This window comes from Oncorhynchus mykiss, chromosome 3, assembly GCF_057628025.1.
Source record: "Oncorhynchus mykiss isolate SJ-2025 chromosome 3, ASM5762802v1, whole genome shotgun sequence".
Taxonomy (NCBI): domain Eukaryota; kingdom Metazoa; phylum Chordata; class Actinopteri; order Salmoniformes; family Salmonidae; genus Oncorhynchus; species Oncorhynchus mykiss.
The window spans coordinates 86,506,222-86,519,918 of NC_143024.1; the positions used below are offsets into that span (position 1 = coordinate 86,506,222).

General features: G+C 47.9%; 1 protein-coding gene across 9 annotated transcripts in view; it reads left to right on the forward strand.

Moving 5' to 3' along the window:
* The window catches only part of LOC110504760 (lysine-specific demethylase 6A), a 90,734-nt gene that overhangs the window by 52,636 nt on the left and 24,401 nt on the right, over positions 1–13,697 (forward strand). For 4 of the 9 annotated variants that reach the window (XM_036975180.2, XM_036975181.2, XM_090230385.1 and 1 more), the window contains 8 exons: positions 3,565–3,663; positions 4,334–4,553; positions 5,059–5,205; positions 6,933–7,055; positions 7,332–7,409; positions 9,682–9,789; positions 10,010–10,489; positions 11,589–12,514. In XM_036975180.2, the coding sequence (XP_036831075.2) occupies positions 3,565–3,663; positions 4,334–4,553; positions 5,059–5,205; positions 6,933–7,055; positions 7,332–7,409; positions 9,682–9,789; positions 10,010–10,489; positions 11,589–12,514 (2,181 nt within the window). Of the gene's footprint in view, positions 1–3,564; positions 3,664–4,333; positions 4,554–5,058; positions 5,206–6,932; positions 7,056–7,331; positions 7,410–9,681; positions 9,790–10,009; positions 10,503–11,588; positions 12,515–13,697 lie in introns of all 9 variants that reach the window. The other 5 variants (XM_036975182.2, XM_036975183.2, XM_090230386.1 and 2 more) reach the window with 2 other exon arrangements.

Sequence of the window (13,697 nt, forward strand, 5' to 3'; positions counted from 1 at the left end):
ATGCACTTGGCCAGATGATTCTGCATCTTTGTTGCATTCTTCACAAATGATTTGGAATAGTATTTGCAAATGTACACAGCTTTTCCTTCTATATTAGCTGCAGTGAAACGTCTCCACACATCAGATAGTGCCCGTGGCATTTTCCTGTAAAAATGAGAAAAACCCCAAATACAATTCCATGTACAGATAAATAGTTAAGCAGTTAGATTAAACAACTCCTTTGTAAGATCATGTTTTAAAATGAATCATGTTTTGAAACAGGCTCAAGCAATCTAAAACTAACTAGCAGAAATTGTTTTGATTTTTTAATTATTTAGAAATTATTTAAACACACTTTGCTGTATGCTACTATTTACTAATTAACAAAAAAAATCATGTATGTCATATAAAATATATATATATATATACAATTATCTGTAAGGTCCCTCAGTCGAGCAGTGAATTTCAAGCACAGATTAAACTACAAAGAACAGGGAGGTTTTCCAATGCCTCACAAAGATGGGCACCTATTGGTAGATTGGTAAAAATAAGAAAAGCAGACATTGAATATCCCTTTGAGCATAGTGAAGTTATTAATTACACTTTGGATGGTGTAATAATATACCCAGTCACTACAACGATAAAGGCGTCCTTCCTAACTCAGTTGCCGGAGAGGAAGAAAACCGCTCAGGGATTTACCATGAGGCCAATGGTGTCTTGAAAACAGTTACGCAGTTGAATGGCTGTGATAGGAGAAAACTGAAGAGGGATCAACAACATTGTAGTTACTACACAATACTAACCTAATAGACAGTGAAAGGAAGGCAGCCTGTACAGAATAAAAATATTCCAACACATGCATCCCTGTATCAACAAGGCACTAAAGTAATACTGCAAAAAATGTGACAAAGCAATTCACTTTTTGTCCTGACTGCAAAGTGTTATGTTTGGGGCAAATCCAATACAACACTGAGTACCACCCTCATCATGTCATGGGTATATTTGTAATTGTTAAGGACTAAGTTGTTTTTTCAGGATAAAAAGGAATAGAATGAAGCAAAGCACAGGCAAAATCTTAGAGGAAAACCTGGTCGTCTGCTTTCCACCAGACACTGGGAGATGAGTTCACACTTCAGCAGAACAATAACCTAAAGCACAGGCAAAATCTACACTGGAGTTCCTTACCAAGATTACTGTGAATGTTTCTGAGTGGCTGAGTTACAGTTTTGACTTAAATCAACTTGAAAATCTATTGCAAGACCTGAAAATGGTTGTCTAGCAACAATCAACAACCAATTTGACAGAGCTTGAAGAATGTTGAAAAGACCAATGGGCACATGTTGCACAATCCAGGTGTGGAAAGCTCTTAGAGACTTACCCAGAAACACTCACAGCTGTAATCGCTGCCAAAGTTGCTATTACAAAGTTTTGACTCGGGGGTGTGAATACAGATATTTCTGTATTTCATTTTCAATAAATCTGCAAAAATTTCTAAAATCATGGTTTCACTTTATCATTATGGGGTATTTCATATAGATGGGTTCAGGTTGTACCAACAAAATCCCCTTTTTCTTGTTTTTATTTTATTTAACATTTAACTAGGCAAGTCAGTTAAGAACAAATTCTTATTTACAATGACGGCCTACCCCGGACAAACCCTAACCCGGACTACGTCGGGCCAATTCTGCGCCGCCCTATGGGACTCCCAATCACTGCTGGATGTGATTTAGCCTGGATTCCAACCAGGGTCTGTATTGACTCCTCTTGCACAGAGATGCAGTTCCTTAGACCGCTGCGCCACTCGGGAGCCTGAGCTAGGTGAGATCGCGAGGTGAGACGACCACATCACAGTCGTAGCAAGTACATTTTCTCTCAATATAGTAGTTATCATCATCAAGTTGGTGCAAGTAGGAAAAGTCAAGTGCAGGCCATGGGATTTTTGCTATTGGTTTTTGTAGTGGTAGAGCCACTGAATGCAACGGCTAATGGTTCTGCATGAGCTGTAGTCACCCTTTTGAGCTTGTAGATGTGCAGTTGCACAACTGTGTGTAGTGTTAGCTTTAGGGCTGACCCCATTTAGTCAACCGGTCAATTGTTTTGTTGATAGGCTGTTGGTCGACCAAGATTTCTTTAATGGAGCGCTAGCAACAACAACAAAAATATGGTATACAAGACACCTGTCTGATTGGCTCCTGTTTGAGTGGACTGATCCATTGTAAATTAGCTTTTTTGACATGGAATATGTTCACATTGCTAAAGCAAGTGGAATAGATGATAAACAAAAGTGAAGAGAAACATTTAAAAGTTCCAAAGGAATAGACATTTAAAATGTCATATGTCAATACACAGTGTTGTAACAATGTGCAAATAGTTAAAGTTAAAAAGGGAACATAAGTAAATATGAATGTGGTTTGTATTTACAATGCTGTTTGTTCTTCACTGGTGGCCCTTGTTGCAACAGGTCACACATCTTGCTGCTGTATTTCACCCAGTGGCTATGGGAGTTTATCAAAATTGGATTTGTTTTGTAATTCTTTGAGGGTCTGTGAGGGAAGTATGTCTCTAAAATATGGTCATTTGGCAGGAGGTTAGGAAATGCAGTTCAGTTTCCACCTCATTTTGTGGGCAGTGTGCACATAGCCCGTCTTCTCTTGAGAGGCAGGTCTGCCTACCTATGCTCACTGAGTCTGTACATAGTCAAAGCTGTCTTTCATTTTGAGTCATTCACAGTGGTCAGGTATTCTGCCACTGTGTACTCTCTGTTTAGGGCCAAATACCTGTTCTGTTTTTTGTTAATTCTCACTCTCGCTCCCCCTCGGTCTCACTCTCGCTCCCTCTCGGTCACACTCTCGCTCCCTCTCGGTCACACTCTTGCTCGGTCTCACTCTCGCTCGGTCTTACTCTCGCTTATTCTCACTTTCGCTCCCTCTCTGCCTCACCCTCGCTCCCTCTCGGCCTCACCCTCGCTCCCTCTCGGCCTCACCCTCGTTCCCTCTCGGCCTCACCCTCGTTCCCTCTCGGCCTCACCCTCGTTCCCTCTCGGCCTCACCCTCGTTCTCTCTCGGCCTCACCCTCGCTCCCTCTCGGCCTCACCCTCGCTCCCTCTCGGCCTCACCCTCGCTCCCTCTCGGCCTCACCCTCGCTCCCTCTCGGCCTCTCACCTCTCGCTCCCTCTCGGCCTCTCACCTCTCGCTCCCTCTCGGCCTCTCACCTCTCGCTCCCTCTCGGTCTCACCTCTCGCTCCTTCTCGGTCTCACCTCTCGCTCCCTCTCGGTCTCACCTCTCGCTCCCTCTCGGTCTCACCTCTCGCTCCCTCTCGGTCTCACCTCTCGCTCCCTCTCGGTCTCACCTCTCGCTCCCTCTCGGTCTCTCACCTCTCGCTCCCTCTCGGTCTCGCACCTCTCGCTCCCTCTCGGTCTCTCACCTCTCGCTCCCTCTCGGTCTCTCACCTCTCGCTCCCTCTCGGTCTCTCACCTCTCGCTCCCTCTCGGTCTCTCACCTCTCGCTCCCTCTCGGTCTCTCACCTCTCGCTCCCTCTCGGTCTCTCATATTGATAGTACTAAGCATAATGTGTGTTCTCTCCAGGTGCTACTCCAGTATTGGGAAAGTCCAGGATGCCTTCATCTCCTACAGACAGTCCATTGACAAGTCTGAGGCCAGCGCTGACACCTGGTGCTCCATAGGGTAAGACCTGACACACTGCAGCCAGCGTGTAGTCACCTATCATCTGTCTGTAGGATCCTTGGAGAAGTCTTAAAGGATTACTCAATCTGAAGGCTTGTAGGTGTTGGCCATGGCAACAGGAGGGAGGTAGTGGTCCCTAGAGTTAATTATGGATAGACTTGGCGTGTGGCCACTCGAGGGAGAGAGGACACTAAAAACTCCATGCACTCCCCCCTCTCCCCATCACTTGCTCTTTCTCACGTTCTCTCTTCCTTCTTCCCTCCCTCCCCTCTCTCCTTTCCCTCCTCTCTCTCCCACCCCCTCTCTCTCCCACCCCCTCTCTCTCCCACCCCCTCTCTCCCACCCCCTCTCTCTCCCACCCCCTCCCTCTCCCACCCCCTCTCTCTCCCACCCCCTCTCTTTCCCACCCCCTCTTTCCCACCCTTCCTTCCTTCCCCTCTCTCTCCCCCCTCTCTCTCTTCCCTTCCTTCCCCTCTCCCTCCCTCCCCTCTCTCCCTCCCTCCCCCCTCTCCCTCCCTCCCCCCTCTCCCTCCCTCCCCTCTCTCCCACCCTCCCCTCTCTCCCACCCTCCCCTCTCTCCCACCCCCTCTCTTTCCCACCCTTCCTTCCCCTCTCCCCCCCACCTCTCCCCACCTCTCCCTCCCCTCTCTCCCGCCTCCCCCCCCCCCAGTGTTCTGTACCAGCAGCAGAACCAGCCTATGGATGCTCTGCAGGCGTACATCTGTGCAGTGCAGCTGGACCACAGTCATGCGGCTGCCTGGATGGACCTGGGCACGCTCTACGAGTCCTGCGGGCAGCCGCACGACGCAATCAAGTGTTACATCAACGCCACGCGCAGCAAGGCCTGCACCAACACCGCTGCCCTCACACACCGCATTAAGCTGCTCCAGGTAGGCAGAGAGGGAGGGATACATACACACACACATGCAGAGATATGTAAACACACACATACCAAGCAGAAACAAATGATTTGACTGGCTGTTTTCTGTATGTATGTGTTTTAAAGCCAATGACATGATTCACTCTCTGAAAGAGTATTTTATACATGTGTGTGTCCCTGTTTATTGTACAGGCTGTGATTTATTCTGTTTTTTTATTAGAATCATTGCGATATGATCACTGATTCATATTGATGCCATACTACACATTCTCACCAGTAATCGTAAGACATAATGTCATGGCATTGACCATTCTTTGAGTGATTATTTTTCATTTGACCTCATCTCATCTCTGGAGAGGCTGTTTTTAATGTGCAATTACCTAATAGTGTAACAAGGTGCTCGGTCAGCAGTGTCAGTGGGTTGTCCTACCATAACGTAGAGCAGTACTGAAATACTGAAATGTGTCTTTATGCCCCCCCCCCCCCCCCCGATCCTCCTATATGCTCACCCTCAGACAGGTAGTGTTGCGGGGGGGAAGGGTGGTAAAATGCTTCCTAGTATTGAGGAGGCGTGGAGCCTGCCCATCCCCGCTGAGCTCACCTCCAGACAGGGGGGCCTGAACACTGCAGCAGGCAGCCCAGGGCCACAGGCACAGCAGCAGGTGAGACCTCTAGAACCCCCCCCCCCCCAGATAACAAACCCCTGCTACTACTACGACCTAAACTAACCTGTCCTGGTGCATCTTAATAACCTTCATCTTTCCTCGTCTTCCTCCCCTCATTGGCACTGATCTGCAAATTCAGGACAGTTGAGTAGAGTGGATGCCCTGTAGCCTTATCTGCATTCACCTGACCATCTAGAAACGTTTTGTATCAGTGCAGACAAACCAAAGGAGTTGAGAGAATCCCCCTCACAAACACTAAGCTCACATACGGTACATTTACTAGGTGTAATTCTCTGTGTGGTTCATAATACAGTAGATTTACTAGGTGTAATTCTCTGTGTGGTTCATAATACAGTAGATTTACTAGGTGTAATTCTCTGTGTGGTTCATAATACAGTAGATTTACTAGGTGTAATTCTCTGTGTGGTTCATAATACAGTAGATTTACTAGGTGTAATTCTCTGTGTGGTTCATAATACAGTAGATTTACTAGGTGTAATTCTCTGTGTGGTTCATAATACAGTAGATTTACTAGGTGTAATTCTCTGTGTGGTTCATAATACAGTAGATTTACTAGGTGTAATTCTCTGTGTGGTTCATAATACAGTAGATTTACTAGGTGTAATTCTCTGTGTGGTTCATAATACAGTAGATTTACTAGGTGTAATTCTCTGTGTGGTTCATAATACAGTAGATTTACTAGGTGTAATTCTCTGTGTGGTTCATAATACAGTAGATTTACTAGGTGTAATTCTCTGTGTGGTTCATAATACAGTAGATTTACTAGGTGTAATTCTCTGTGTGGTTCATAATACAGTAGATTTACTAGGTGTAATTCATTATACAGCAGTACAGGTCATAAGTCAAGTCACTTTTCTCACCCCATCTCCTCACCCTGACGAGCTGTTGGACATGACATGTACAGAATGAATGTGAACTACTGATATGCTGTTTATCTGTTAGTGACTATGAATATTTAATTCATTGTCAACTTGAATGTCTTGTCTTTTTTTTCCTTGGATGACTGTTTGAAATTAGAACTACCTTGGCACCAACGGTTTGATGGTAAACGGTGGTAACCCAGATATTTTTGTTCCTTATGTTCCATCGCATTCCTCTTGTCAAGACAAAAAGACTTCACACAGTTTGTTGGCTCTGAGATTCCTGATTAGAAGTATCACTTAGGTTGTTGTCAGGATTGTGGCATCTGCTCTGACCCCCCTCCTCTCTTCCCACCCCCCATAACCATCCCACTCCTCTCCTGCCTCCCCCTATACCCTCCTCTCCTTCCTGCCACCCTATCCCCCCCATTCCTCGCCTGCCTCCCCCCTATACCCTCCTCTCCTTCCTGCCACCCTATCGCCCCCCACTCCTCGCCTGCCTCCCCCCTATAACCCACCCACTCCTCGCCGGTCTCTCCTGCCCCCATACCCCTCATCTCCTGCCCCCTCTATAACCCTCCACTCCTGCCTTCCCCCTCCTCTCCTGCCTCCCCCCTATAACCTGCCTCTCCTGCCTTCCCCCTCCTCTCCTGCCTCCCCCCTATAACCTGCCTCTCCTGCCTTCCCCCTCCTCTCCTGCCTCCCCCCTATAACCTTCCTCTCCTCTCCTGCTTTCCCCCTCCACTCCTGCCTCCCCACTCCTCTCCTGCCTCCCCACTCCTCTCCTGCCTCCCCCCTATAACCTGCCTCCCCCCTCTTCTCCTGACCCCTCCCCCCCTCCAGGCATGTAAGCCCCACCAGGGAGGTGAGGGAGGCCAGGTACAGACACAGGTCTCTCCCCATCCCAGCCACACTGACAGTCAGGCCAGCCCTGCCAAGAGGAAACGCACCACCAGCCCAGCTAAGGTAGGGCTCAGTCTTTTACCCACCCAACTGACCCTATTCATTAAGGCATTCATTCAAATGTGTTTCAACGGATAACTAAAGTGAGTGTTTCTTATTGGACATGTCCAGGTAGTCCTGCCCCTTTTTCAGTAAGTTTTCATCCATGTGGTGCCTTTACAATCCAACTCTGGTACTAAAGCCTGGGAACTGTCCACTCCGTCACACAACTGGTGAACGACGCTGAATGAAACATATACACGGTATATTGACGAGCATCTCTCTTTTCTCTGAGCACAGAGTGGTGTCGACTTGTGGACAAACGACCCGGTACAACAGCAGATCCCCAGCTGGTACCTAACGCCACAGAGACTACAGGTGGGTATTTGTTAACCCCTATAGGTCTACGCCCATAAATTGCAATATCTACTAAGTTAACATATGGAATTGTTTTAAGATGATGATGAAGCCATTTGATTGTGACCCTGTAGGTATATATATATAATTTTTAATTTTTAATTTGTAATAATGACAATTACAACAATACTGAATGAACACTTATTTTAACTTAATATAATACATCAATAAAATCAATTTAGCCTCAAGTAAATAATGAAACATGTTCAATTTGCTTTAAATAATGCAAAAACAAAGTGTTGGAGAAGAAAGTATTTAGTCAGCCACCAATTGTGCAAGTTCTCCCACTTAAAAAGATGAGAGGCCTATAATTTTCATCATAGGTACACTTCAACTATGACAGGCAAAATGAGAAGAAAAAATCCAGAAAATCACATTGTAGGATTTTTAATGAATTTATTTGCAAATGATGGTGGAAAATAAGTATTTGGTCAATAACAAAAGTTTATCTGTTATATACCCTTTGTTGGCAATGACAGAGGTCAAACGTTTTCTGTAAGTCTTCACAAGGTTTTCACACACTTGCTGGTATTTTGGCCCATTCCTCCATGTAGATCTCCTCTACACACACAGAGGGAGCTGCAGCTCAACGGCTTGTCTCTAGTATAAACACACAGGGGGAGCTGCAGCTCAACGGCATGTCTCTAGTATAAACACACAGGGGGAGCTGCAGCTCTACGGTAGGTCTCTAGTATAAACACACAGGGGGAGCTGCAGCTCTACGGTAGGTCTCTAGTATAAACACACAGGGGGAGCTGCAGCTCAACGGTAGGTCTCTAGTATAAACACACAGGGGGAGCTGCAGCTCAACGGTAGGTCTCTAATATAAACACACAGGGGGAGCTCCAGCTCTACGGTAGGTCTCTAGTATAAACACACAGGGGGAGCTGCAGCTCAACGGTAGGTCTCTAGTATAAACACACAGGGGGAGCTGCAGCTCAACGGTAGGTCTCTAGTATAAACACACAGGGGGAGCTGCAGCTCAACGGTAGGTCTCTAATATAAACACACAGGGGGAGCTGCAGCTCTACGGTATGTCTCTAGTATAAACACACAGGGGGAGCTGCAGCTCAACGGTAGGTCTCTCGTATAAACACACAGGGGGAGCTGCAGCTCAACGGCATGTCTCTAGTATAAACACACAGGGGGAGCTGCAGCTCTACGGTAGGTCTCTAGTATAAACACACAGGGGGAGCTGCAGCTCAACGGTAGGTCTCTAGTATAAACACACAGGGGGAGCTGCAGCTCAACGGTAGGTCTCTAATATAAACACACAGGGGGAGCTCCAGCTCTACGGTAGGTCTCTAGTATAAACACACAGGGGGAGCTGCAGCTCAACGGTAGGTCTCTAGTATAAACACACAGGGGGAGCTGCAGCTCAACAGTAGGTCTCTAGTATAAACACACAGGGGGAGCTGCAGCTCAACGGTAGGTCTCTAGTATAAACACACAGGGGGAGCTGCAGCTCAACGGTAGGTCTCTAATATAAACACACAGGGGGAGCTGCAGCTCTACGGTATGTCTCTAGTATAAACACACAGGGGGAGCTGCAGCTCAACGGTAGGTCTCTAGTATAAACACACAGGGGGAGCTGCAGCTCAACGGTAGGTCTCTAGTATAAACACACAGGGGGAGCTGCAGCTCAACAGTATGTCTCTAGTGTAAACACACAGGGGGAGCTGCAGCTCTACGGTAGGTCTCTAGTATAAACACACAGGGGGAGCTGCAGCTCAACGGTAGGTCTCTAATATAAACACACAGGGGGAGCTGCAGCTCTACGGTATGTCTCTAGTATAAACACACAGGGGGAGCTGCAGCTCAACGGTAGGTCTCTAGTATAAACACACAGGGGGAGCTGCAGCTCAACGGTAGGTCTCTAGTATAAACACACAGGGGGAGCTGCAGCTCAACAGTATGTCTCTAGTGTAAACACACAGGGGGAGCTGCGGCTCAACGGTAGGCCTCTAATATAAACACACAGGGGGAGCTGCAGCTCAACAGTATGTCTCTAGTGTATACACACGGGGAGATTCAGGATTCAAAATGACGTCAGTGTTTGACGCTGTGGAGCATCAATCAGCTTTGCTGGGTTTTAATGCGAGTAATTTCAGATTCTATGGCACTTTTCCAAAGCAACTTGAGGACTGAATAATAAGAATAAAAGTATTAAGCGAAACAGTTCAGAATGTAAATAGTTAAGGATGGTTCTAAATATCTTTCCCTCCACCTCTAGCTCCTGGATCAGCTCCGGACCAACCGGACCAGTCTCAAACCACCACAGGTACAGATGCTGGATCAGCTGGAAAACCAGTTCTCCCTCATGCAGCAGCATCAACAGCAGGTACATACACACACTCAAACAAACCTGTGGCTTTATGTATGAATAACTTAAGCCGTCGTTCCATTTCACTGTTTAAAGACATTTGGAGTGCTATATATAAGAAAAAGACGTGCTAGTATAGTTTAGTCTAGTACAGTTTAAAAAAAAATAATAATAATTAAACATTTATTTCCAGTAACTATGCTTTTCTGTCTCCCATCTCTCCATTTTTATTTTCTAGGTGAAACAGCAGGCAGCAGGCCAGTTGTGGCCCACACTACCCAACGGCCCCTCGCTATCCCCAAACTCCCTCCCCTCACCTCACCCCCTCTCTCGGACTTCACCTGTCAGTCACATCACAGCCCACCCTCCCTGCACTCCTCAGCCAATGGCCAACGGACATTTATCTTTAAGTCACCTGGGACAGCTAGGTAATCAGGAGGCGGGGACCATGGGCAATAATCACACTCCCGGTTTACCGGGTGCAGGGACTTTACCGGGGGGTCTAACGGGAAGTGGCAGGAGTAACAGAAACGTGCCTTACCTGCAGCAGAACTGTCTACCTCACAACTGCACAGCCGCTAGTGATACCAGTACCCCTACCAGCAACAACACTAGTAGTACCAATACCCCCACCAGCAACACCACCAGTCACCGCAGTAACAGTACCAGTAATGCAGAGGAGGCCTGGAAGAGCCAGCAACAGACCAACTCCCCTGAGGTACATATTGATGGTACTGTCTCAGTTGAGCTGCTCATATTGTCTGTCTAATCTCCTTCGTTCTAGCTCTCTTTTGCTCAGACTTGGTCTCACTCACTCTTTCTTGTTTTGTCTCACTCTCTAATGTTCGTTGCTGTTTTGTCTCACTCTCTAATGTTCGTTGCTGTTTTGTCTCACTCTCTAATGTTTGTTGCTGTTATGTCTCACTCTCTAATGTTTGTTGCTGTTTTGTCTCACTCTCTAATGTTCGTTGCTGTTTTGTCTCACTCTCTAATGTTCGTTGCTGTTTTGTCTCACTCTCTAATGTTTGTTGCTGTTTTGTCTCACTCTCTAATGTTTGTTGCTGTTTTGTCTCACTCTCTAATGTTTGTTGCTGTTATGTCTCACTCTCTAATGTTTGTTGCTGTTATGTCTCACTCTCTAATGTTTGTTGCTGTTATGTCTCACTCTCTAATGTTTGTTGCTGTTATGTCTCACTCTCTAATGTTTGTTGCTGTTATGTCTCACTCTCTAATGTTTGTTGCTGTTATGTCTCACTCTCTAATGTTTGTTGCTGTTTTGTCTCACTCTCTAATGTTTGTTGCTGTTATGTCTCACTCTGTTTGTTGCTGTTTTGTCTCACTCTCTAATGTTTGTTGCTGTTATGTCTCACTCTCTAATGTTTGTTGCTGTTTTGTCTCACTCTCTAATGTTTGTTGCTGTTATGTCTCACTCTCTAATGTTTGTTGCTGTTATGTCTCACTCTCTAATGTTTGTTGCTGTTATGTCTCACTCTCTAATGTTTGTTGCTGTTTTGTCTCACTCTCTAATGTTTGTTGCTGTTATGTCTCACTCTCTGTTTGTTGCTGTTATGTCTCACTCTCTAATGTTTGTTGCTGTTATGTCTCACTCTCTAATGTTTGTTGCTGTTATGTCTCACTCTCTAATGTTTGTTGCTGTTATGTCTCACTCTCTAATGTTTGTTGCTGTTTTGTCTCACTCTCTAATGTTTGTTGCTGTTATGTCTCACTCTCTGTTTGTTGCTGTTATGTCTCACTCTCTAATGTTTGTTGCTGTTTTGTCTCACCCTCTGTTCGTTGCTGTTTTGTTTCTCCGTCAGGGGCTTCACAAAGGTCCAGGTTCATATTCGGCAGGTCCCAATGGAGAACACCCTTCCTCCCCCTCCCATCCCACCCAGGCAGCTGGCCCTGGTGCTCAAAGTCTAAATCAGGTTGGACATTCCACCGGGCCCTGCCCTGCCTCCTCTTCCTCCTCCTGTTCCTCCCTCTCCTCCTTCTCCTCTTCGCCACAGAGGGGCGGTGCCCCCAACTATCTCCCCTCCTCTCCCCTCCCCTCCACCACCACTACCTCAGAGGCCCAAACCAAAGAGACCACGCCTTTAGGAATCAGCAGTGGATTGGCTACCCCTGCAGGGACACTGCTCAGTCCCAGTCCCAGTCTCACCGCCCTTACACATGGATTGGCTAATCACATCCAGCAGGGGGCGGTGACCACCACGTACAGCTCGGGGAGCCAATCCCAGCCCGGCTCTCCTCCTCCGGGCGCGTTCAGTTCAGACGACCCTCAGCTCTCAGCCTTGCTCAGAGGAAAGGACAATAATAAGGATGATGATAACCACGATAGTAATAATAATCATCATCGTGGTGTTAATCAAGGAGCCACCACGGACGATAACATCAAGGTCAACAACATCCACCCGGGTGTCCACCATGGAGGTCCCAAACCCCTGTCGGAACACTCTGTGGCTTCCTCGGCCCTCTCAGCCATGTCCGTCACCACCCCCTCCCCCCACCGCTCCACTAACCCCCCCACAGCCACCAACCTCGCCAGCCTTAACAGCAGCACGTCCCACAGCGGAACCACCGGTACCACCACTACCCCACAGGTCAATGGTAAGGGGCTAGAGGACTCTCGCAGCCCAGTCAAGGTGGATCCCACTGAGCTGTCTCACAGAAGGCCAGCCCTGGCCTCATGGTCCTCAGTATCCATCTACCCAAGTTCAAACCAGGTGCTCAAAGCATGCAGGTAGGACATCATATCCTTCTGTCACATCACACTTCAATTGTAGCCAATTTGCGTTTTGATCGGAGTGTATGTATGGATGTGGTAAAGTCTGTGTGTTATGCAGTGTTTCATTGTAAATGTCATACTAACTAGAGTTCACTGTCTGAGTCACATGGAGCTGACTGGTGTGGCTGGCTGACTGGTGTGGCTGGCTGACTGGTGTGGCTGGCTGACTGGTGTGGCTGGCTGACTGGTGTGGCTGACTGACTGGTGTGGCTGACTGACTGACTGACTGGTGTGGCTGGCTGACTGACTGACTGGTGTGGCTGGCTGACTGACTGACTGACTGGTGTGGCTGGCTAACTGACTGACTGACTGATGTGGCTGGCTGACTGACTGACTGATGTGGCTGGCTGACTGACTGACTGGTGTGGCTGGCTGACTGGTGTGGCTGGCTGACTGGTGTGGCTGGCTGACTGGTGTAACTGGCTGACTGGTGTAACTGGCTGACTGACTGGTGTGGCTGGCTGACTGACTGGTGTGGCTGGCTGACTGACTGGTGTGGCTGGCTGACTGACTGGTGTGGCTGGCTGACTGACTGGTGTGGCTGGCTGACTGACTGGTGTGGCTGGCTGACTGACTGGTGTGGCTGGCTGACTGACTGGTGTGGCTGGCTGACTGGTGTGGCTGGCTGACTGACTGACTGGTGTGGCTGGCTGACTGACTGACTGGTGTGGCTGGCTGACTGACTGACTGGTGTGGCTGGCTGACTGACTGACTGGTGTGGCTGACTGATTGACTGGTGTGGCTGGCTGACTGACTGACTGACTGACTGGTGTGGCTGGCTGACTGACTGGTGTGGCTGGCTGGCTGACTGACTGGTGTGGCTGACTGACTGACTGGTGTGGCAGGCTGGCTGGCTGGCTGACTGACTGGTGTGGCTGGCTGGCTGACTGACTGGTGTGGCTGGCTGACTGACTGGTGTGGCTGACTGACTGACTGGTGGTTGGCTGAGTTGCTGATGACTTATTTATTTTGGTGAGAAAGACGACTGTCGTTTGAGTTGCCTCTTGAAGGTCTTTGTGCTGTAGCCAGCCAGCCTGGCCTTAAGGGCCTGTGACCCTTAGTTAGCCTTTAGTTGGTGGCAGGTAGCCTAGTGGTTAGAGCGTTGGACTTGTAACCCGAAAGGTTGCTGGATTGAATC